We start from the raw sequence: 26000 nt of genomic DNA on the forward strand, positions 1-26000 counted from the left end.
ACAGTACTTTAACAGCATCATCTTTTAGGATTTTAAATAGATTAGCTGGAATTCCATCATATCCACTCACTTTGTTCATAGTAACACTTCCTAAGACCCACCTGACCTCACATTCCAGGATGTCTGGCTCTCAGTGAGTGATCATACCCTCATGGTTATCTGGGTCATTAAGACATTTTCTGTATAGTTCTTCTGTATATTCTTGCCACCTCTTCTTAAGATCTTCTGCTTCTGTTAGGTCTCACCATTTCTGTTCTTTATCATGCCCTTCCTTGCAAGAAATGTTGCCTTGGTATCTTCAACTTTCTTGAAGAGATCTCCAATAGTCCCCATTTTACTGTTTTCCTCTATATCTTTGCATTGGTCATTTAAAAAGGCCTTCTTATCTCTCCTTGCTATTCTCTGGAACTCTGAATTCAGTTGGGTGTATCTTTCCCTTTCTCCCTTGCTTTTCACTTATCTTCTTTTCTCAGCTATTTGTAAAGCCTCCTACAACAACCACCTTTACATTTAAAGGTCATTTAAAAAGGCCTTCTTATCTCTCCTTGCTATTCTCTGGAACTCTGAATTCAGTTGGGTGTATCTTTCCCTTTCTCCCTTGCTTTTCACTTATCTTCTTTTCTCAGCTATTTGTAAAGTCTCCTACAACAACCACCTCCTACATTTCTTTTTCTTTAGGGTGGTTTTGGTCACTGCCTATTGTACAATGTTATGAACCTCTGTCCTCAGTTCTTCAAGCACTCTCTCTACCAGATCTAATCCCTTGAATCTATTCATCACCTTCAAGGATTTGATTTAGGTCATATTTGAATGGCCTATTGTTTTTTCCTCTTTCTTCTTTTAAGCCTGAATTTTGCAATAAGGAACTCATGATCTGAGCCACGATCAGCTCCAGGTCTTGTTTTTATTGACTGTATAGATCCTCTCATTTTTCGCTGCAAAGAACATCAATCTGATTCCAGTACTGACCATCTGGTGATGTCCATGTGTAGAATCATCTCTTAGGTTGCTGGAAATGGGTGTTTGCTATGATCATGTTTTCTGATAAAACTGTTAGCCTTTACCCTGCTTCATTCTGTACTGCAAGGCCAAACTTGCTTGTTATTCTGGGTATCTCTTGACTTCCTACTTTTGCATTCCAGTCCCCTGTGATGAAAAGGATATCTTTTTTTTTTTTTGGTGTTAGTTCTACAAGGACTTGTAGGTCTTCCTAGAACCGTTAAACTTCAACTTCTTTGCCATCAGCGGTTAGGGGACAGACCTCTGTCGTTTTTCAGGTTGCACCAAAGTACTGCATTTTGAACTCTTCTGTTGACTATGAAGGCTACTCCATTCCTTCCAAGGAATTCTTGCCTACAGTGGTAGATACAATGGTTGTCTAAATTCACCCATTACCATCCATTTTAATTCGCTGATTTCTAAGATGTTGATGTTCTCTCTTGCCATAACCTGCTACCATGTCCAGTTTACCTTGATTCATGGACCTAATATTCCAGGTTCCTATGCAATATTGTTCTGTACAACATAGGACTTAACTTTCACCACCAGACACATCCACAACTGAGCGTCATTTCCACTTTGGTCCAGCTGCTTCATTCTTTCAGGAGCTATTCATAATTCCCCTCTGCTCTTTCCCAGTAGCAATATGCTACTGACAACTTCTCTCCTTGGGGGCTTATCTTCCAGAGACATATCTTTTTGCCTTTTCATACAGTCCATGGGGTTCTCCAAGCAAGAATACTACTGTGGACTCTGATTTCTTACTCCAGTGAACCACCTTCTGTCAGAACTCCTCAGTACGACCTGTCCATCCTGGGTGGCCCTGCACCCATGGCTCACAGCTTCCTTGAGTTTGCTGCAACCATGAAGAGACTATATGTAATACCTCAACTTAATAATTAAAAAACTTTTAAAGTAACAGTTATAACAAATGGGCTATAGCTTATCCAGAAATCTATATACTTGAAACAATTAATCTCATTTCATAAAAATAGTGTTTCATCAAATGCATTTCCTAGAGTAAACACTGATATAAAAATCATTTTAACTTCTATACTTAAGCTTTTGATAATTTTAAACAATTGTCAATAAAGTAGCACTTCTTAAACTGCCAAAAACAAGTAACATTTAAGTAAATGTTAAGAACTTCTTTAAAAAAATAGAAAGAAAGCCTTTCTTATATAAATTCAATTTCTAGTCAATTTTCAACTTAATATATAGGGCTTCCCTGGTGGCTCAGTGGTAAAGAATCTGCCTGCCATTGCAGGAGACACGGGTTTAATCCCTGATTCAGGAAGATGCTGCAGGGCAAATTAAGCCCATGCGCCAAAAATACTGAGATGAGACTATAGACTTCAGGAGCCACAACTACTGAGGCCAGGTGCTACAACTACTGAACCCCGAGCACCAGAGCCTGTGCTCCACAAGAAGAGAAGCCAGTGCTGAGAAGTTCACTCTCTGCAGCAAGAGTAGCCCCTATTTGCCACAACTAGAGAAAAGCCTGTGCAGCAACGAAGACCCAACACACCCCAAAATAAATAAATAAACATTTTTTAACAAATAAATATACTTTTAAAGTAATACAAGTTGCTTAAATCGAAGTTTATACATTTTTGCATATTTCTTTTAATTAATACTATTGTGATTTCCCAAAATTTTAGAGGTTTTTATAACTGAGTTGTTCCAACCTATATAAGATTGGTTGGAATATTTTAATAAACATATGATGTACCTCTACTTGTGACTGTCTAGTATAACACAGTGCTCAAGAATAAAATTATTAAAGCCAGAAAACCTAAATTTATATTTTGGCTTACTAGTTGTGACTTCCCTGAGACTCAATTGCATCCACGCATGCTTAGTAGTATCCAACTCTTTGGGACCCCATAGACTGTAGCCCACCAGGTTCCTCTGCCCATGGAGTTTTGCAGGCAAGAATACTGGAACAGGTTGTCATTTCCTAATCCAGAGACTCAGTTTCTCATCTCTAAAAAGGGGAGTATAATCCAGCTTTTCAATTGCTAAGATTAAAGTGAGATAGGCTAATCTCCCCAAAAAAATAAAAGCAAAAATAAATAAATGGGACCTAATCAAACTTGAAAGCTTTTGCACAGCAAAGGAAACCATCAACAAAATGAAAAGACACCTATGGAATGGGAGAAAATATTTGCAAACAACATGACTGATAAGAGCTTAATTTCCAAAATATACAAACAGCTCATATAACTCAATATTTAAAAAAACAAAACAAAAAACAATCAAACTATGGGCAGACAATATAAGTAGACATTTCTCCAAAGAAGACATACAGATGGCCCAAATCACTTAACATTGCTAATTAATAGAGAAATGCAAACCAAAACCACAATGACCTATCGCCTCACACCAGTAAGAATAAATATCATCAAAAAGGCTACAAATAATAAATGCTCGAGAGGGTGTAGAGAAAAGGGAACCCTCCTACATTGTTGGTGGGAACTTAAATTGGTACAGCCACTATGAAATACAGTATGGGGGTTCCTTACAAAACTAAAAATAGAGCTACCATGATTCAGTAAACCCACTCCTGGGCATATATCCAGAAAAGATGGAAATTCTAATCCAAAAAGATACAAGCAACCCCAGTGTTCACAGAAGCACTATTTATAAGAGTCAAAACATGGAAGCAAACTACATGTCTGTCAACAAGTAAATGGATAAAGATAAAATGGATAAATATTCCACACACATAATGGAATATTACCATAAAAATGAAACACTACCATTTGCAGCGACATAAAAGGACCTAGAGACTGTCATACTAAGTGAAACAAGTCAGAAAAAGATAAATATGACATGATATCACTTGAATGTGGAATCTAAAAGGTAATACAAAAGAATCTATATACAAAACAGAAATGAGACTTATAGACATGGAAAACAAAGTTATGGTTATTAAAAGGGAAAGGAAGGGCAGGAGAGAATAAATTATGAATATGGGATTAGCAGGGCAAAGGCTAATAGAGTTTGGCCAAGAGAACGCACTGGTCATAGCAAACACTCTCTTCCAACAACACAAGAGAAGACTCTACACATGGACATTACCAGATGGTCAACAACAAAGACTGATTATATTCCTTGCAGACAAAGATGGAGAAGTTCTATATAGTTAGCAAAAACAAGCACAGGTGCTGACTGTGGCTCAGACCATGAACTCCTTTCTCCAAATTCAGACTGAAATTGAAGAAGGGAAAACCACTAGGCCATTCAGGTATGACCTAAATCAAATCCCTTACGATTATACAGTGGAAGTGAGAAATAAATTTAAGGGACTAGATCTGATAGACAGAGTGCCTGATGAACTATGGACAGAGGTTCATGACATTGTACAGGAGACAGGGATCAAGACCATCCCCAAGAAAAAGAAATGCAAAAAAGCAAAATGGCTGTCTGGGGAGGCCTTACAAATAGTGTGAAAAGAAGAGAAGCGAAAGGCAAAGGAGAGAAGGAAAGATATACCCATTTGAATGCAGCATTCAAAAGAATAGCAAGGAGAAATAAGAAAGCCTTCCTCAGTGATCAGTGCAAAGAATTAGAGGAAAATAATAGAATGGGAAAGACTAGAGATCTCTTCAAGAAAATTTGAGATACCAAGGGAACATTTCATGCAAAGATGGGCACAATAAAGTACAGAAACGGTATGGACATAACAGAAGCAGAAGATATTAAGAAGAGGTATCAAGAATACACCGAAGAACTATACAAAACAGATCTTCATGACCCAAATAATCATCATGGTGTGATCACTCACCTAGAGCCAGACATCCTGGAATGTGAAGTCAAGGAGCCTTAGGAAGCATCACTACAAATCAAGCTAGTGGAGGTGATGGAATTCCAGTTGAGCTAGTTCAAATCCTAAAAGATGATGCTGTGAAAGTGCTGCAAATCTGTCAACATGTCAGCAAATTTGGAAAATTCAACAGTGGCCATAGGATTGGAAAAGGTCAGTTTTCATTCCAATCCCAAAGAAAGGCAATGCCAAAGAATGCTCAAACTACTACACAATTGCACTCATCTCACATACTAGCAAAGTAATGCTCAAAATTCTCCAAGCCAGGCTTCAACTGTACATGAACGATGAACTTCCAGATGTTCAAGCAGGATTTAGAAAATGCAGAGGAACCAGAGATCAAATTGCCAACACCCGTTGGATCATCGAAAAAGCAAGAACAGTTCCAGAAAAACATTTATTTCTGCTTTATTACTATGTCAAAGCCTTTGACTGTGTGAATCACAACAAACTGTGGAAAATTCTGAAAGAGATGGGAATACCAGACTACCTGACCTGCCTCTTGAAAAATCTTTACGCAGGTCAGGAAGCAACTGTTAGAGCTGGATATAGAACAATGGACTGGTTCCAAATACAGAAAGGAATACATCAAGGCTGTATATTGTCACCCTGCTTACTTAACTTATATGCGGAGTACATCATGAGAAACGCTGGGCTGGAAGAAGCACAAGCTGGAATCAAGATTGCTGGGAGAAATATCAATAACCTCAGATACACAGATGAGACCACCCTTATGGCAAAAAGCAAAGAACTAAAGAGCCTCTTGATGAAAGTGAAAGAGGAGAGTGAAAAAGTTGGCTTAAAGCTCAACATTCAGAAAACTAAGATCATGGCATCCAGTCCCATTACTTCATGGCAAATAGATGGGGAAACAGTGGAAAAAGTGAGAGACTATTATTTTCAGCTCCCAAATCACTGCAGATGGTGACTGCAGCCATGAAATTCAAAGACGCTTGGTTCTTAGAAGAAAAGTTATGACCAACCTACACAGCGTATTAAAAAGGAGAGACATTACTTTGCCAACAAAGGTCCATCTAGTCAAGGCTATGGTTTTCCCAGTAGTCATGTATGGATGTGAGAGTTGGGCTATAAAGAAAGCTGAGTGCTGAAGAATCAATGCTTTTGAACTGTGATGTTGGAGAAGACTCTTTGGGAGTCCTCTGGAATTCAAGGAGATCCAACCAGTCCATCCTAAAGGAAATCAGTCCTGAATATTCACTGGAAGGACTGATGCTGAAGCTGATGGGAAGAACTGATACACTGGAAAAGGCCCTGATGCTGGGAAAGATTGAAGGGGGGAGGAGAAGGGGACGACAGAGGATGAGATGGTTGGATGGCATCACCGACTCAGTGGGTTTGAGTAAACTCCTGGAGTTGGTGATGGACTGGAAGGCCTGGTGTGCTACAGTCCGTGAGGTTGCAGAGTCGGATACGACTGAGCAACTGAACTGAACTGATGGGATTAACGGACACAAACTACTATACATAAAATAATTATGCAATAAGGATTCACTGTATAACCAAAGGAGAAATACTCACAAGCATTTAGTATATGACGCAGGAAATAACATTCAATATCTTATAATAACATAATGGAAAATAATCTAAAACATATATATATATATATATATATATATACACACACACACATACACACTATATATATAGCTGAATCACTGTGCTGGACACCTGAAACTTACACAATATTGTAAACCAACTATACTTCAAAATAAAGTGAGATTGTCTATATTAAAATATTTAGATTATATCTGGCAAATAGTATAAAATATGTAAAAGAAATAACTTATTTTATACTAAAATATCCCTCTTTAAGAAACATTAATGCATTTGTATTAGCATATAGAAAAATGCTAGTTATCCCATTCTAAATATATATATTCTTTACATATACAAGTTAATTAATTAGAAAGCGTGACTTTTTCCCAAGTAGTTTGTGGAGCCATTCATTCACTTATTTATTCCCTAAACATTTATTTTAAGTAACAATAATTTCCATTGCCAGGCACTATGCTAAATACTTTACTCACATTATTTTATTTAATCCTAACAAAGGCCTTGTGAATTCAGTAATGGCATTATCACCATTTTATAGATGAAGATGTTAGGTTTGAATAATCTAAATAACTTGCCCAAGGTCGCCATGTTAATCTATCCCTGGTCTGAGTCCAGAGTTGGTATTGTTAACCAGCACACTCTAGGTATGCTGGATGCTATGGGGATAAAAAATAAGACAGTCCCTGTCACAGGGTTAACAGGATAACAGCAGAGATTAAACAATTCAGCAGCTAGAATAGATGATGGAATCTGGTAAGCTTACATAAAAAGTACAGAGAACTTTGAAGTTCAAAATTAGGAATATTTTTTCTAATTTTGAATTATTTTTTGAAATATTTTTAAGTTTGAGTTAATTAGGAGATAGTTCTTAAAAGGCACAGTTGAACTGGATTTTGAAGTAAGTTTTGGATAATGAGTTTTAGATAGGCAGAAATAGGTGGGAGCACAGTGCGATGCTAAGTGCAGCCAAACAGTGAATTACCCAACATAGGGACAGCAGGTCCCCTACATATGAACCTTCAAGTCATGAACTTTCAAAGATGCAATATGCACTTGCATGTCCAAACACGTAAGTTACTTCACATGTCTGGTGAATACTGTCACATGCCTGCATCCTCTACAAGTGGCTGTGTTCTTGTGTACTTTACAGTATATAGTAGTACAGCATCTTTAATTCAAGTCCAGGATGTCCAGAAGCAAGAGGATTAGATAGAACTGAATCCAGCAAGGAACCAGATCCTGTGCCATCAGCATCAGGTGTGAGTGAAACTGCAGCTTGCCCTCCATCTCCTATTGCTGACGATCCTTCAGCTCTACCATCTCCCACCCTCTTCTTCCTCCAGTCCGTAACTCTTATTGCCTGTTCACTCGATGCCACCCCCTGTACACCAGCTGTTGTACTGTACTACTGTATTTTTCAAGGTACTGTAAGATTAAAAATGTTTTTAGTGTGTTTGTTTCTTTGTGTATTATTTGTATGCAAAGTATTATAAACCGATTACAGTACAGACAATTCTGTTAGTTTGGTACCTAGGCTAACTTTATTAGACTTACAAACACACTCACAGAATGGAACTTGTTCATATGTTACATATCAATAAGAAGCAGCTCATATTAGCCTGTCTTCTAAATTACTGAAAACTCATATTAGAGGTAGCCATCTGACAGGCAAGTTTGAGACAGCACCATTATAGCAATGTTCCAGTCGGCATCTTTACAGCTACTCAATCCTACCTATAAACCACTCCTTGTGTTACTACATTCCTCTAATATACTTTCCAATCCTTTCCCTTCTATCACCAGGCCTGGGAATCACATTTCAACGCCCTATATTTCAATCCCTACAGCTTATTACAGTGCTATTCTCTCATCTCAGACAATGCCTCATTACTCTTTCCACTACATTTTTTTTTAACTTGACCCTTGAGTACATTACTTTTTAATATTCTTTTCACTTTCTGTTTTTTTTAATTGAGGTATAGTCATCATCTATACTGTTCTCTATCTCTTCCCTAGCTGACCAAATTCCTTTCCCAAGTCAATACATTTTCCTTATATCCTTCTCACTGAACATTTCCTCCACCTTAGTTTAACTGAATCCTTTTTATTACGGATACTTTTATTACATAATTATACAATTAAATTATACAGATTTTTATTGACTACACTATTTTTAAAGACACTCTCAAAAAATAAATAAATAAAGACACTCTCAAGATCCCTCTCCCATTTATAAAAATAGGGGAAGAGATTAACAACCTCCTCCCCCACCACCACTTCCAACTAATATTCAATCCTCACCACAACAATTCCTACAGTAAAATTCCCGTAACTTGTATGTATTATTACCTTATCCATATTGTAATTGCCCTGTACTGACCAAACAGCCTCTCCAACATTCCTAAATACTCTGATACTTGATTCATAGTTTTCCTATCATTAAAAATCTACCATCATACTGAAGCTCTAAAACGTTCAAAAATCAACTCATGCAATACAATGGACTCATCTTAATTTACTTGAGTCCAACAAACTACTTCACATCACATTCCCATTTCCACAACATGCATTCATGAATGGATGGATTTAAGAAATAGCATTACACTTCGTGGGCTTCCCAGGTGGCTCAGACAGTAAAGAATCTGCCTCAATGCAGGAGTTCACAAATGTGAACCTCTATTCTACAATATACTGTCCTTTGACCCTTTTGTTTTCTCACTCACACTAAACACATACGCTACCCCCACATCTTATAACACCCTTTAGTCCTAAGTAAAAGTAAATTATACCCCCCCCCCACTCAATTCTTGCTCCAGGACTGCTTAGCACCGTTAAAGAAAATCACATAATTTTAATAACCAAAACCACTACTATCTATGGAGTCACACTTATTTTAACAAAGACTTTTTCAAAACTAGTTAAGTTTTATTCATTCATAATTGACCTCCTACTCTATTTTGAGCTCTAAATACCATCTGAAAGTCTTTCTCAAAAGATGATGTTGACTCCTATTTCACTTATAAGTCATGACTGCAATAGCCTTCTCAAAATTTATCTGTATCTTTATCCATCTTCCCTCCTTTCTGCAAGTCTTAACAAGCTGTCCTTTGAGTCTCTCCTCCCCCATTTCTGCTAGGACCTCACCTTATCAGTTATCTTCCACCTGGTATCTTTCTCTCTCCACTGACCCCTTACCCAGGCCACACAAATCTGAGTTTTATAGTTTTCTTTTAAAAATCCTTTCTACCTGATTCTATACTCCTTGTTCCAGAAAACTCCTTTCCTTCATATCTCATTTTCTGCTTCCTCACACCACTCATTCATTTAGCCTCTTGAAATTTGTCTTTTCTCCTACTGCTCTACTAAAATCAGTGGTTTAAAAAAAAAAAAAAGGACCTAATTGCCACATCCAGCATCCTCATACTACTTTAACTCTCTGACTTACAGTTTTTCACTCTCCCTTTCTTCCCAAACCTATCATACTCCTTCTAATCTGCCTATCTAACTGCTTACCAGTGTTTCTTCCTCCTTACTTTGAAATTAAATACATGTGATTCAACACTTTTCTCACTCCATAGTTTTCCTGTAGGTAATTCTATCTACTCCAATGGCTTTGGCTAACATCACTGCAAATAAAGTAATATTACAATGATTAACTGTATCTTCTGGTTTTGAACTTCAATTATGGTTCACCGGATGATACACAATATGCAGATATCACCTGGACCTATTTTAAAAAGTGTACCATCCTGTGACACTAGATTCTCAAGATGAAACTGAGGGTTGAGAGAAGAGTTTCAAAATCAATCAAGTTTGAAAAACACTGCATGTGCAGTCACTCTCTTGGAGAGGCAAAATGTATACCAGCATAGCAAAAGCTCCAAAAAATCCTGCAGTATGTAACATTTTCTTATAACTACAGTTGTCACACTTATTTGTCCATGAAACCTTCTTTTTTCCAAGTAAGGTCCACTAACATCCTATGAGAGTTAAAAAGATTAAAATTGTATTTTCTAATCGGAAAAACCACACTTTAAATCCTGGCTCTGCTTCTTTTATTGCTAACAATTACTTACCATCCCTAATTCCAGGCTCCTCATCTGTAAATCAGAAATAATAACCAGCTCAGGAAGCTTTTGAAGGAACTACAACATTTGTAAAATTCTCAGCACACTGTTTAGAACCTAAGTACTCAAAAAACATTATCTATCCTTAAGTGCAAATGAGAATCAACAAAGATTTCGAAGATGTGGCCTGAACAGTTGACAACCTGAAATTTCCTTCAGCTTTCCTGTTGTAATTCAAAAATTCATTTGAAAGTTGTGATTTATGACTCTATAATATCTGTCATATTGTTGCTGTTGCTAAACATTTCCAATGGTCATTCTCCCTTGAATGAATGACCCATGCACTTAAATTATTATTTCATTCAACTGTCAGTAACCTGTCTCTGGTGCCAATAATTTTTAATCTGTGTCCCCATGTAATTCACTTTGATATGCTGTGAACTTGGAAATAAGATATTTATCTCTATTGGGGTTATAAATAATTTAAACACATAAACACAATATGATACAAAGAAAGCCTTCAGAAGCTTCTCATAAGTGAGATTTAGTATATAAAAATACCCTCTCCTCTCACGCTCAGAGGTGTTTTATATTTAATTCCTGATTCATAGCCATATTCCAGAAAAGTAGGTAATCAGATTTTGAGGTACTTCTATGTATGGACTGTTTATTAATAATAATTCATTAAAAAACAATAAGCACATTGCATGTTAACATTTTTTGTTTTTAAGCAACTTTATTTTTCCAAAAATTAAGAAGAGTGGCCTTATTTTACTTCTCCCAGCTCTTTAACATCTGAGTTACTGAAAGACAGATGACTTCCTCTATATGCTTCTGCATTCATTCTGTTGTGATACAAGTCATGTAACCTCTGGAAAACTGTTCTGTACACGTGGGAGATTAAGAGGAAAAGGCAAACCATGCCTTAAAGTTAAGAAAGTCCGACCACAGACCCAAAAGGAACTCAGGGAACCTAGAGATTCCCAGACCATACCTTGAGAACCAGCACCCAAAACAAATAAGCCAGAAGCCATTCAGCTCCTATAGTTGCCAATTACATGAGTTCACAAATATTTGTTTTGCGTTTAGCTTAAACCCATTGGAATTGGGTTTCTGCTACTTGTAACTAAAAGAGGTCTGAGCAGTACACTATGCAACGGGCTTAATTCTTCCATGCTCAGCAGGAAGTTTAGGAAAACCTAGTACAGACTCACCAGAGGAGGTGATGGCACCCCACTCCAGTACTCTTGCCTGGAAAATCCCATGGACGGAGAAGCCTGGTAGGCTGTAGTCCATGGGGTCACGAAGAGTCAGACACAACTGAGCAACTTCACTTTCACTTTTCACTTTCATGCACTGGAGAAGGAAATGGCAACCCACTCCAGTGTTCTTGCCTGGAGAATCCCAGGGATGGGGGAGCCTGGTGGGCTGCCGTCTATGGGGTTGCACAGAGTCGGACACAACTGAAGCGACTTAGCAGCAGTAGCAGCAGTACAGACTCACAGAAGAAACTTTGTCTTATTTTCTCTTTCTATGCTATCCACCTTCCTTATACCTCTAACTTAAAATTTGTTTTATTAATCAAATTTCTATCTTTGGTTACTTATGAAAGTCTCATGACTACAAATGTCATTCCAGTCATTCAAGTTCCAGTTATTCCTAGAATGCACGCGTGCATTCAGTTATCAGTTGTATCTGACTCTTGGTGACTCTTTAGACTATACCCCTCCAGGCTTTTCTGTCTACGGAAATTTCCAGGCAAGAATACTGGAGTGGGTTGCCATTTTCTCCTCCAAGGGATCTTTTTAACCCAGGATTGAACCCAGGTTGCCCACATTGCAGGCAAATCCTTTACTGCAGAGCCACTGGGGAAGCCCAATTAGCAACTATCCTAATGAAATGGCAACTGCATGCATACAAATGTCACACAGAATTCAAGTTCCTTTTAAGCAACAGACTGTTCTGAGAATTCACATGAGAAAATTAAAAACACACTATTAGGGCAAAGGGCTTCCCAGGTGGCGCTAGTGGCAAAAAACCTGCCTGCCAGTGCAGGAGATATGAGAGACACGGGTTCAATCGCTGGGTCAGAAGATCCCCTGGAGGGCATGGCAATCCATTCCTGTATTCTTGTCTAGAGAAGCCCTATGGACAGAAGAGCCCGGTGGGCTACAATCCATGGGGTCACAAAGAGTCAGACAGAAGTGAAGCAACTTAGCACAATTAAGAAAAAATTAATTCTTAAAAAAATTCATATTCATCTGTTAAAACCAGATGAGTACTGGAGAACAGCTGTTTAATATAAGATCTGAAAATGGTTTTTATTCTACATTAACAATTACTTTTCAGAAAGGGCAGCTCCAAAAGGGAAGTCAGCAAGAAAAAAAAACCTCTCCAGAGGGATAACTCCCATAACTATCAATGTCTTTTAAGAATTAACAATTTTACTCTCAAATTTTACTTCCTACAACTACTGGCATCAAATTAACTGTAATAAAGATAAATAAATCTAAGTGTAACCAGGTAAAGATGATGGGATTTGCTGAAGAGTAATGCTAATATCTTGCCCTTCCCCCTGAAACAATGTACTAAGCCAAGGAGAAATGCATTTATTGAAAGAAGGCTGTGTTTGTTAAAGTGAGGTGTGACTACTCCTAAAGTTCTGTGTGAGGAAGCACACAAATGACACCAGACAAACATTCTGCCTTTTCCTTATATGTCAATTTTACTTAAAGGTTTTAGGGGGAAAAAAAAGTGCAATAAAACAAACATGATCTACTGGAAGCAGGCACATATGTATGTATATGGCTTTCCAGGTGGCACTAGTGGTAAGAAAAAATCCACCTGCCAATGCAGCAGACACAAGAGATATGGGTTTGAGCCCTGGGGTAGGAGGATCCCATGGAGTAGAAAAGGGCAACCCTTCCTGTATTACTGCTTGGAAAATTCTATGGACAGAGAAGCCTGGCTGGCTACAGTCCACAGGGTCGAACAAAGTATATATGTATATATATATACATATATATATGTATATATATGTGTGTGTATATATATATATATATATATGTCAGGTCAGTTTATTTCTCTTCCTTGGTTGTTACACAACAAAAATTTGAAGGGTTTAAAACAACAGACAAGTTACAGCTCAGTTCAGCTCAAGCAGACAGATCTTTTATTAGACAGATACTCTCAACACATGGCAGCAGGCTGACCCCAAAGGAGTCATCCTCCCTATTCCTTTTAGCTTCCCCCTCTGTATACTTCCTGTCTTCTCCTTTTGGTTGTGCCCTATGCAAATACAGGGCTTGTACCCACCAACAATCAATGAATTAATGAAAGGGAATGCACATGGGCATTCGCTCAAAGCAGATTGACAAATGCAACTTATATATAACAGCAGGCTCTGTTGTCCTCCCATAATTCAATGTTATAATCAGATGTATATATGTGTAGAATGTTTACAAACCCTTAATGGGCTCCTAGCTGCCTAAGGGTACTTGAGGAAGCCCCTGTGATTAGTTTGCATCCTCTGTATCCCAGGGTGCACAGTGCTAGAGTTGGAGAAGTTACCCCATGGGATGGGGTTTAGAGATCAGCTTGCATCCTTTTTGGCTAGGCCACCCCTCCCTGCTCATGCCTAACACACACACATGAATCTGAATGCGTGTGTGCTCAATCATGTCCCACTCTTTAAGATCCCATGAACTGTAGTGGGTTGCCATTTCCTACTCCAGGGTGTCCTCCCCACCCAAGGATCTAACCTGCCTCTCCTGCCGCTCCTGCATTAGCAGGATTCTTCTTCACCACTGCACCACCTGGGAAGCCCTATATATATATACATATATATTAATATAATACATACATATACTTTCAAAGACAAAGAATATATCTAGACTGCACACACACACACACACACACACACAAATGGTAACACTGGTTGCTTATGGAATTTCAGGTTTTCCGCTGCTTCACGCAATGTCCCAGAGATCCTTGCTCACGCTTCTTTGCAGCCAGAAAGTCTGAGATGCACTGCCACAAAGGAACTCTTAAAATAAATTTAGAATTGTTAAAACTATCTATTCAACAACAGACGACACATTAAGAAATACGAAAATGAAATGATTCGTTGTGTGTTAGTGTACTAGATTGTAAGCTTATCAAAGAGCCCCTGCTCCCTCCTCCTCTGGTAGGTCCACAGGACTTAATACTGGAACTAAGGTACCCGTAAAGGACGAGATCTTTAAGGAAAATTTGCTGACTCGGAGGAGCTCCACTTGACTTCTTACAACACCTCTTGTGTTTCTAAAATCCAGTAACCAAAACTAAAGATAATCATTTAACTGGCAAAGCATTTTCAAAAAGAAAAATATGCTGAGAACAAAAACACAACGAAACAGGGCTTCAAGTCCTTTGTTAGACTTTTTAATCACTTTTGGAAGTGGGTGTTTCGAAAAGAAAATGGTTATTAAGCGGGCGGGCTCCTAAGTCCACGCAAGGCACGATGTTTGCAGCAATTTAGACGAGAAATGTCTGGAGAAGGAAATGGCAACCCACTCCAGTATTCTTGCCTGGACAATCCCAGGGACGGGGGAGCCTGGTGGGCTGCCGTCTATGGGGTCGCACAGAGTCGGACACGACTGAAGCGGCTTAGCAGCAGCAGCAGCAGCAGCAGCAGCAGCAGCAGCAGCAGCAGCAGCAGCAGCAGCAGACGAGAAAGTGTCAATTAACAAACCCCTCCTTCTCCTTCGCAGCTGCTTTTACCTGCCCGGGGTGGGGGCGGGGGCGGGGTCGGGGGCGGAACGAGAAAGAGGCAAAGTCAAGAATCAAAGGAAGAGGGGAAAGTGGGGTCAGGCGCCAAGCTGGAAATGAAACAGTAACATTAGTGGAATTACGAGGAAGGCGTGGCAGGTGAGCGACAAACCAACCGGGAAGACCCGTGGTTCGACGAGACCCAAGCAAGGTGCTCGCAGGAAAACAAAAATGAAAGGGGTGACAGGGTGAAAAGCGACTGAGGCTTTGATGACAGCTCGGACTGGGTCTTCAACCCGCAGGGGCCGGGGAGCCCAGGGGACCTTCCATTGTGGGGGGCCCCACCGCTCCCTCCCCTCGGCTCCCCGCACGGCCGAGCAAAAGCCGCAGCCCGAGCGCGAGCCGGAGCCCTAGAAGCTCCGGGCCGCAGCTCCCGTCGCCGCCTGTGTCTCCCCTTTGCCCGAGGTAGGAGACAATATGCTCAGTCCTCCTCCGACCCTTTCTCACCAGCAGAAGATCGTCGTCTCCCGGCCTTCCCCTTGTCCATCTTCTCCTCCTGCTGGAATCGCAGTCGCTGTCACCTCAAGCCCCCTCTGGGTGGGGGAGGGAGGGGAAGGGGAAAGGGGAAAAAAAGCCAAGAACGTGAGAATTGCGCTTGCGCAAGAGCCGTCGCCTGCCTCAGACCGGAAATTACCGCCCCTCCCACCTCCATCCGGAAATCACTTCCTGGGACTTGTTTGCTCTGTGGGTTCGCCGTCGCCAAGTGTTTGTTTAAGTGACGTTTTTTTATTCTCTGTGTGTCTATAGGATACTGAGACTGGGTGTGAGGTTTAGCCCAAGATCATAAAGGTTTTGTTGACTTGAAGATGCGGCTGACCAAAAATTAAAGCAAGGAAGCTAGGAATTCCCCCACTTCGCTACCCCAGAAATCGTCCTTTGATAGTATTACTTTACTCACGGCGGCGTCTGCTGTGTGTCTGTCCTCAAGGCGCTTCCTCAAATTTAGAAGCAAAAAGACTTTAACAAGACAAAAATCAATAGCCTGTTAGTTTAGCAGTTGGAGTGGAAATCAATTAAGTCAGCTGAGGAAAAAGAGTAATAGGATCTCGTCAAAATTCAAATCCATAATTTTTAAAGGACAGGAAAAAAGCTGGACCTCAATAATGAGATGCTAGAAAGTGGGTGGCTGTGTATTAATTTGTTCAACTAATTTTTATTACAGTACCTAAGGGAAAAACCCTGACTTCAACGAACTCAACGATTAGTACTTTGAGGCTGATTACTTTAGTCCTTTCATAGGACCCATCAGTTTAGAAAATTGTTCTACTTGATTAGCCATAAAGTACATATTTGAGTACTTTTTCTAAGTGGGTAAACTTTAATCATAGTAAGTTTAACAAAATAACACAGAGCACTCTAGTTAGAGGTAAATGATATTGGAATGTTCCGACAGTTTAACATCCACTTCCCTCTCCCCCATCTTGCCAAGGCTGGTAATGGGACTTAACTTGTTCAATTCACTGCCAGAGCCTGGCTTTTGCTTCTTTAGTCTTACTTTTTAATTACTGTGTCGTCTGTGTTGGAGCTAGGGGTAAGTCTCCAGGTGATAATGCCTATTGGGCTAGGGGGAGTGTCTAGAAAGGTCAGAATGGCTGAAAAGCAGAAATACTTCAGGGCTTGCTGAGAATGAAATTCACTACAAGGATTTCATGTAGAGGCTCAGTTTATTTCTTTTTAGCAAATAAAAACACTGCCTACTGAAAAATATTTTAATTTTATTATATAAATCAACTTTTTTAATTGAATGATTTTACTCCAGAATCACGCTGGCTTGATTCATCAGCTGATATTATACGAAACAGCTGGAAAAAGATGGAAATAGAGGTAAGAGATGGAAACACAAAAAAGGAAATTGTGAGTAAGCGTAATCCATTTCTGTCCAAAGCTTCCTTAAAGTAAATGGTTTTAAAGTTTAGCAGTAAGTCAACCTATTAGAAATGACATTATAAGAAATAATATTAGTCAACTTGGAAACATATCATTTAAACTTGTCATTCAACCAAATATAGCATTTCTGTTAATAAAGACAGTGAGTCAGTTTGTTTCTTTGAATGGAGCTGGTTTGGAATAACGTATTTGAAGATAAATGACCTTTAAGCTCAAAAACTTGAAATTTGCTTTTTAAACCAGTGTTTTTATTGTTTTTACAGTATCTACTGCATAGTTGTATTGCAAACAACTTAAAGGACTAAAAAGTTCAGTCTTTTGAGGGAGTCATTTAACAATCTCACTTTGCACCTTATGAAAGACTAAGTACATGATCTTTTGTTTATAGTGTTTTATGATGTTCAGGTGAAAGCTTCCTTATTTTAAAATAAGTGAATTGTGAACTTTTAAAATAAGTGAATCATTCAAAAAAAGTGAATGATTCCCTTAGTATGTTTGTAGATAAGGTCATTTCTTTTATGTATGTTTAGCTCACAATGTATAGAGCCTTTTAAATTAAGATTGTTTGAGATTAGAAATTCATTAGCCCAGTATTTTATAGGAGGAGAGGAAGGACAGGTTTGATCTTAATGAGTATGCTTCTTTATTGAGTGTTAAAAGTGTATATAAAGTGTTTAAATTAGATATTCTATTTTTGTTTTGACTATACAATTAAAAGCAGTGGGTATGATTTTTTTTATTAGTTTCAGGACATGATGGCAGTGTGAAATTGATCAACTCTTAATTTTACCCCTTAAATAACAATTTCTTTGAGGAGAGCTTAAACTAAAAATGAACCTTCTCTTCCCAAGTGAATTAACTTTAAGTACAATCTGAATATAAATAGGTTTGGTTGGTGACTAAATATATCAAGGAACTGCTAGATATGAATTCAGAGGAGAGTTACATATTGAAGTATATTAGCCAAGCAATGTAAACTACAATAAATTGTAAAGAACTGTCTACCTTTTCATTCTACAGGATACTCTGCACCTTGCTCCTTTTCTCTCCACTTAAATAGGTGTCCTTTATTTATCAGTGTGCCATAATTGGTTATCCAGTTTGCAAACTCCCCTTCTTTTCCCCTGAGAATTGTTTCTCAAACAACTAGGTACAAAAGCACTTAACAAAGGTGAAAAAGAGGAATTGAATGCCATATACTACATGCTATTAGAAATACAGATTTTGTTTTACTCTGATTGAAAGAAAAGTTAGCTAACAACATTCCTTAGTTCTTTGGTTTAGTTTAGTTGATTTAGGTTTAGTTCATTGAGTTTTACATATTGGGTTATCTTTCTATTTATTTCAGTAGAGAATAGGGCAGTTTTCAGCATAGTACCTGAGTAAACAAAGTATTTTTAGATATAAGAGATTACTGCTTTTCTGTACAAACCTCATCCATGCCAAACTATAAAATAGACCCTCCTTTTGGAGAGCAATTTAGCAGTATCTGGTAGAATGAAAGATGTCAACATGACTTAGAAATTCCACTTGTAGGCATATTGCCTAGAGAAACTCTTGATATGCACACAAAAAATATAGCTATAAGAATGTTCATTGCAGCTTTGTTTATGTGCTTAGTCACTTAGTTGTGTCTGACTTTTTGTGACCCCATGAACTGTAGCCTACCAGGCTCCTCTGTCCATGGGGATTCTCCAGGCAAGAATACTGGAGTGGGTTGCCATGCCCTCCTCCAGGGGATCTTCCCAATCCAGGAATTGAACCCAAGTCTCACTCATTGCAGGCGGATTCTTTACCAGCTGAGCTACCAGGGAAGCCCACTTTGTTTATAATCGTGGAAAACTGGAGCAGCCTTAAAGTTCTTCAACAGAATAATGGTTAAACCATGGCATATTCAAGCAGTGGAACACTATAAATTGGTAAAATGAATGATCTCAGACTGTGCTTATTAATGTGGAAAAAAATCACAATGTTGAGTGAATAAGAAAGGGTGGACAAGAGATATATGTTTACTTCACATTCCTCAAAAAGAAGATCATCCTGTCTTATTTTACAGAAACTTCCATGTGTGAGACACTGCATAAAATGGCTTTTATCTATATTAATTCTCACAACAGCCTTGTGAAATGTTATCCTATTTTGCATTTATGCATTGAAAAAATATTTGTATATCCCAGATACTGTTCCAAGTACTGTAGATACAGCAGTAGTTAAACAAAGTTCCTGTTCTCATAGAGCTTTCATTCTAGTGAGGAGAGACAATTTTTAAATATACAATTATATATCAGATGGTAATGTAGGCTATGAAAAAAAATAAAGCAGAGTGGCAGGATAGAGGGTAATAACGATTGCTGTTTTAGATAGCATAAACTAAAACTCATAAGTTAAAGAAACTGAAACTGATAGAGGTTAAGAAACCAGCTGAAAGTCATTCAACTTAAAATTTGGAGCTAGAATTTAAACCAAAATCAATTCATCTAGTTCCAGAGGCCCCTATCTGTCACTTGCACTCTAGGAAAAGATATTAATTACATAATAGCACCTGAGATCAGCAACACTAGAAGGAAAAGTTTTTAAGGGAACAGGAAATAGCAGTCTATATAGGTTGGATAATTTCGATAACCAAATAACTTCATAAAGTACTGGTTGGGTGTGGGAGTCAGATTCAGAAAGTGAGAAGAGAGTTAAGAAATCAAAGCAAGCTAGCACTGTTTTGATTTTACCTTAAGCCTTGATAGCAGCTTGAGTGGCACTGAAAATCATTTTAAGTGCTATTTATTGGAAGTGGGTTGTGGTTGCTAGTGCGAGTGTTCAGAAATTCAGGAGCAAGAGTATTAATGTATTTGTTAAGAACATGAATTTGAGTCACATAGCCTCAGTACCTAATCATTTATTTAACAGTTGTGTGATTTTAGCACAAACCACTTAACCTTTTTTTTTCTCCCCAAAATAAAGTCTGTTGAGGTTTTTTTTCCTCCCGGGACTTAACCTTTGAAGGACTTTTCTTTCCCTTTGGGCTATGACTACAATAACTAAGTTTTCTCGGTCACTTTTAATTTCAAACATCAGAATAACCATATCTTCTGTTATTAGATAGGTTGATCATAATCTCCAGTGCCTGGTTCACATTTCACATCTACTGCCATCCCCTGCCATTTATTTAATAGCAAAAATATTTAAATGCTTACTGTGGAGATAAAGACTAACCAAATGAGAAAAACAAAATCTATTCATTCTGAGCTCACTATAGCAAGGGAGTCAGCCTTGCTGACTTGCATCACTTGCATTTTGGCAGTGACTCAAAGGCCAGCAGACAAGCGGGAAAGCTTTGTAGTGGCAAAAAAGGGAAGGCTGCTGGCATGTCCTGATTGAACCATATTGGCATGAGGAAGCTGTCTGCAAGCTAACTAAAAGGGAGGCATCCTGTGTGACTGGTTAGGAGTGCCTATCTGGCTTTCTCTGGTGGGTCCTAAATTATGGAAGCTATAAGTTATTAACCAAGTTATTAAGCAAGTCTTGGGACTTGCCTGGTGGTTCAGTGGCTGAGACTCCACATTGCCAATGCAGGGGATCCCAGGGTTCGACCCTTGGTCAGGGAACTAGATCCCACATGCCACAGCTAAGATCTTGCATGCCACAGCTAAGACTGAGCACAGCCAAATAAGTAAATAAATACAAATCAAGTCTTGGCCATTTGGGGCCAGCTGTGACAGAAGTTAAGTTATTGTTTGACTTCTCAGATTGTCACTAGAAGTAAGCAGTCTCACTTCCTGAGATTCTGACTTGTAAGACTGGCTTCCAGGGCTGTTTATTATAGATGAGAGATTTACTTCCTGGGCAAGTTGCTGCAGATTGTGGGTCAGAGTTCTGTTTTTATATATGGTCTATCCATTGTCCCTTAGTGTATTCAGCTTCTCACTACTTTGCATTTTTCACAATTATTTTGAGTTAAAATCTCTACCATAGGTTAAAATATTAATGTCTTCATGTTTGCTGTTTGGTCACTAAGTTGTGCCTGACTCTTTTTGCAACCCTACGGACTGTAGCCCTCCAAGATCCCCTGTCAATGGGATTTCCCAGGAAGGAATACTGGAGTGGGTTCCCATTTCCTCTTCTAAGGGATCTTCCCATCCCAGGGTTCAAAACCGTATCTTTTGTGTCTCCTGCATTGGCAGGCAGATTCTTTACCATGGGGCCACCAGGGAAGCCCTAATGTCTTCATAAAGTGCTTAACATGACTTCCCACAGGAAGACTTAAGCAAGATGAAATTTGTATTTTATTTTTCTCTAGTACTGACATAATACTGCTTTTTATTTTCAGTGGTTACCAGTGACTCAGAAACTGAGCTTCCGAAAATTTATTGAACAATCTGACTTACTAGAAGAACTTAAATATGACTTCAATGAAAAAGCTGAATTGAGACACACTGAGACACATGGGCCTTTTGCCTTTAACTATTATAAGAATGTCCTGGAGAGGAATAGCAAGCGATACTGGGCCCTTGGCCATTTGCTTGAACAATACATTTATGAACTTTTGGAGAAAGTGTGCAAATTACAAAAAGTATATATCCCATTAGAGGCTGATAAGGAACCAAGAAGCTTCTTTTTCATGAGTGAGAGAGCGTTATCAAATCATCATTCTGCTCTTCTTGTCCTCCTTCAAGACCACGGGGTCTTTAGAGCTGGTCAGTGGAGTCAGCAGGCAATAATACATCATGGTCTCCAACATGGAAGTCAGATACCATGTATTCAAATGGCATTGCAGGCACATTATGATGTAATTGTGCTAAACCCCAATGACAATTTTGTGGACCAGCAGACAGGAAAAGAGTGGAAAGGCCTTTTAACACAAAATGTTGAGTTCTCTTCCAGAAAAATGTTTCAGACAGAGAGCTTTTTCTCTCTCCAGGAGTCTCTCCAATGTATTCCAAAAAGATGCAGCAACACCCCTGAAGAACACATGGCTTATATTTGGGATTACTTCATTTCAAAGACTGAAGGCAAGGATGTTGCCTTCATTGTACATGGTTATGGAGGCTTGGTTTTTATGGACTTGCTTGTTCGAAAAAAGTGGGATGTGATGAGCAAAGTATACGCTGTTGCACTTATTGACTCTGAACATCATGTAGGACACCAGTTGGGAAGCGATGTCCAGTTATTAGAATGGATAAAGCAGCACTGCCGTGAATGGGTGACAAGTCCGAAGCCTTTGGATAAACCTGCAACAACCGTTTTGAAAAAGGAGTTTCCTACAGTTTCTGCTGGTACAGAAAAACACAACTTAGCCCCTTCCTCTAGCCTTCAGTCAATTTTTAAATACTTTAGAAAAGCTTTGAAAGCCAAAGCAGCTAATTTCTCTCGAGTGTCCATAGTGACTAGAAGCTCCACAAAAAGAAAGCAAAGTGCTTAAATTACTTTTTTTGTCATCTAAGATTGTTTTGTCCCACTGAAACTTTGCTAATGTAGATGCTAGAAGAGAAGAACACTTCCAACTCACATGCAGTATTATGTTCTGACTTCAAGTCTGATTTGTTGAGTTTGTTTAAACAAGTAAATGTTTTGCAAATATGTTCTGTAGCCTACTGATGAACCAGGAAGTCAGTACCATCATTAACATTTTACAATTAGTCAAAGTAGTCTTGTTAGAGGATCTTCTTAGGAAAAGATTTCATATGGTTTAATGATGCCAAAACTGTAATTGATAGAAATTAAATATTAAGTCAATCTTTGACTTCTGTATTAGTGCTATATTAAAATTATAAATGCAAATAAAATAAGTATCAAAAGGAAACTCCATTCTTGGTATATTTGTGAGTTTTTTCCGTTTTTCTTATGTGTGTGTTTACTCATACCTTCACTAATATCTGACTGTCTACTATGTACTAGTAAATATTAATGTTGGGCACATTGACAAACAAGGCCAACATTGCCTTTATCTTTCTTTGGGGTTCACAATGAAAAACAAATTACAAGTGTGAAGAGTGTTAAGAAATAAAGGGCATCATGGAACATCTAATATGAGAGCTAATAATAGCTTTGGGATTCAGGGAATACTCCTTTGACAAAATGATCCTAGTTTGAAGAACAGTAGTAGTTACCTGGGAAAACAAAGTCACAGTGAAAGGAATCACATGTGCAGAAGTCCTGAGGCAGAAGAAAGAAGTCCAGTTCGGCAAGAGCTAAAAGATTATAGAGTAGTAGTAAAGGAAAAATTATTCATGACATTCATTAAAGACAGGAAAATTCAAAAGTGATTGGTGCAATGGGGATTTTGTAGGAGGGGAAAGATAGGACTCAAATGCAAATACAGTGATGGGGGTGGGGGGGAGGAGTTATAGCCAAGTAGCAATGAATAGCAAAGGCAATGGCACCCCACGCCAGTACTCTTGCCTGGAAAATCCCATGGGTGGAGGAGCCTGGTAGGCTGCAGTCCTGTGGGGTCGAGAAGAGTCTGACATGACTGAGCGACTTCACTTTCACTTTTCACTTTCATGTATTGGAGAAGGAAATGGCAACCCACTCCAGTGTTCTTGCCTGGAGAATCCCGGGGACGGGGGAGCCTGGTAGGCTGCCACCTATGGGGTCGCAGAGTCGGACACGACTGAAGAGACTTAGCAGCAGCAATGAATAGAAAATTACTAAGAGAAAACTTCAGGGATAATAAGAGTTTTTCTTAATAGACTGACTCAACAGGATTCTTACTGCGGGCAGGGCAGGGCTGGGAAGACATTGAAAGTGGAGTATGAGGAATTTTATCAAATATAATACGAGAATGTTTAGATACCAGAGGTGAGATTTTCACTAACTGACTCAGCAGAATTTTTGCTAAAACTAGACTAAGCAGACCAAGGGCAGAGCCCAATGTCAGAGCCTACTCAAGAAGAGGGCTCCGAGGAGCCAAAATCAGATTTGATGGGGAGAGGTTTTGTCAGTAGCTGCAAAGTTAAGTTGGAGAAATAAACAGGCAGCTTATTTAAGGCTGCAATGTCAAAAAAAAAAAAAACTTTATTCTAATGACAATGGAAACCACTGGATGGTTTTAGACAGAATATTAGCAGATTTACACTTTATAAAGAATATCCTGATTGTAGTTTAGAGAATAGTTTAGAAGGAGAACAAGCTTGGAAGCTAGGAGATCAAATAATTTTGGCACTAGTTTGAGAAATGTTTAATGCTTTTTTTTTTTAATCAGTGTAAATGTCTTACAGTATTTAAGTGTACAGCAAAATGATTCATTTTTTGTCAGTTATATTCCATCATAGATTATTGTAAGATATTGAATATAATTCCCTGTGCTATACAATAAAGGGCTTCCCTGGTATCCCAGCTGGTAAAGAATACACCTGCAATGCAGAAGATTTGTGTTTGATCCCTGAATTAGGAAGATTCCCCTGGAGAAGGGGAAGGCTACCCACTCCAGTATTCTGGCTCAGAAAATTTCATGGACTGTATAATCCATGGAGTCACAAAGGGTCAGACACAACTGAGCAACTTTCACTTTTTCATACAATAAATCCTTGTTGCTTCTCTGTTTTATAATAGTTTGTATCTGTTAATCCCATACCCATAATTTATTCCTTCCTTTGCTTTGGTAACCATAAACTTGTTTTCTATATCTATGAATCTGTTTCTTTTGTATGTACATTCATTTGTATTTTTTTAGATTCAACATATGAGTGATACCATGTATAATTTGTCTTTGACATTTCACTAAGCATAATATTCTCCAGGTCCATCCACATTGCTGCAAATTGCAATATTCCATTTCATTTGCATATGACATTTTAATCTAATCATCTATCAATGGGCATTGGGTTCCTTCAACATCTTGCCTATTGTAAATAGTGCTGCTATGAATATTGGGGTGCGTGCATCTTTTCAAATTAGTGTTTTCATTTTTCTCCAGATGTATACCCAGGAGTGAATTGTTGGCTCATACGGTAACTCTATTTTTGGCTTTTTAAGGAACTCCCATACTGTTTTCCACAGTGGCTGCACCAATTTGCATTCCCACCAACAGTATACAAGGGTTCTCTTTTCTCCACATCCTCTCCAATATTTGTTATTTGCAGACTCTTTGATGAGGGCCATTCTGACAGGGGAGAAGTGATATTTCATTGTGATTTTAATTTGTAAAGAAATGCTTAATACATGTAATGAACAAAATTTTGTGATTGGAGAACAGGAATAAGGAGAAGGAAATAACAAGGAGTGTTCCCAGATGTTTTGTCTTCAGCAACTAGTTGGACAGAAATACAATACTATTTACTAAAAAGAAAAAAAAGGAATATCATTTACTGAGATAGGGACTACTGGTGAAAACTTTATTTTGGCAATTCCAGAAAGTCTTAAAGAGAGATAAAGGAATAGGTTACAAGGTTTTTTTTTTAGCTCTGCCCCTACATGAGTACTAGAGGAAACCATATTAGATGTTACATTTGAAATATTGACTATGCCATATCTAATGGGTCATATGAATTTTTCTGTACATAGCTCTTTCTAGTTCTTCCAGTGTTCTAATTCCTAATGGGTTTTTCTGTTTGTTTGTTTTTGTTGGTTTTGGGCCACATCACACAGCATGTGGGATTTCAGTTCCTCCACCAGGGGTTGAACCCATCCCCTGCACTGGAAGTGAAACCATTTACCTCAGATTGGGACCTGACCCCACATGGCTGAGACTTGAACCCAGCCAACACCCAGTTTGGGATTCAAACTCAGCCAAAACTTATAGTCTTCCCACTGAGGTCACAGACCTGGTTTAGGACTTAATGAAGCTCGGATTCTTGATGTTCTCATCACAGAAAGAATTCAGTAAGAGACGAAATGATAGG

The 26000-nt window shown here is 38.6% G+C and overlaps 2 protein-coding genes across 2 annotated transcripts in view; one reads left to right on the forward strand and one right to left on the reverse strand.

Moving 5' to 3' along the window:
• Positions 1-15821, reverse strand: part of SENP7 (SUMO specific peptidase 7) — a 137034-nt gene extending 121213 nt beyond the window's left edge. The window contains exon 1 of the mRNA XM_068976375.1: positions 15727-15821. Within this exon, the coding sequence (XP_068832476.1) occupies positions 15727-15766 (40 nt within the window). The 5' untranslated portion in view covers positions 15767-15821. The remainder of the gene's footprint in view (positions 1-15726) is intronic.
• Positions 15822-16660: 839 nt separating this feature from the next.
• Positions 16661-22579, forward strand: LOC138076080 (putative protein ARB2BP). The gene is made up of 3 exons (XM_068968287.1): positions 16661-16712; positions 17039-17103; positions 21488-22579. The coding sequence occupies exons 1-3, from the start codon at positions 16661-16663 to the stop codon at positions 22577-22579; spliced, it is 1209 nt and encodes a 402-aa protein (XP_068824388.1).
• The last annotated feature ends 3421 nt before the right edge of the window (positions 22580-26000 follow it).

Source organism: Capricornis sumatraensis, chromosome 1 (genome assembly GCF_032405125.1).
Source record: "Capricornis sumatraensis isolate serow.1 chromosome 1, serow.2, whole genome shotgun sequence".
Lineage (NCBI taxonomy): Eukaryota > Metazoa > Chordata > Mammalia > Artiodactyla > Bovidae > Capricornis > Capricornis sumatraensis.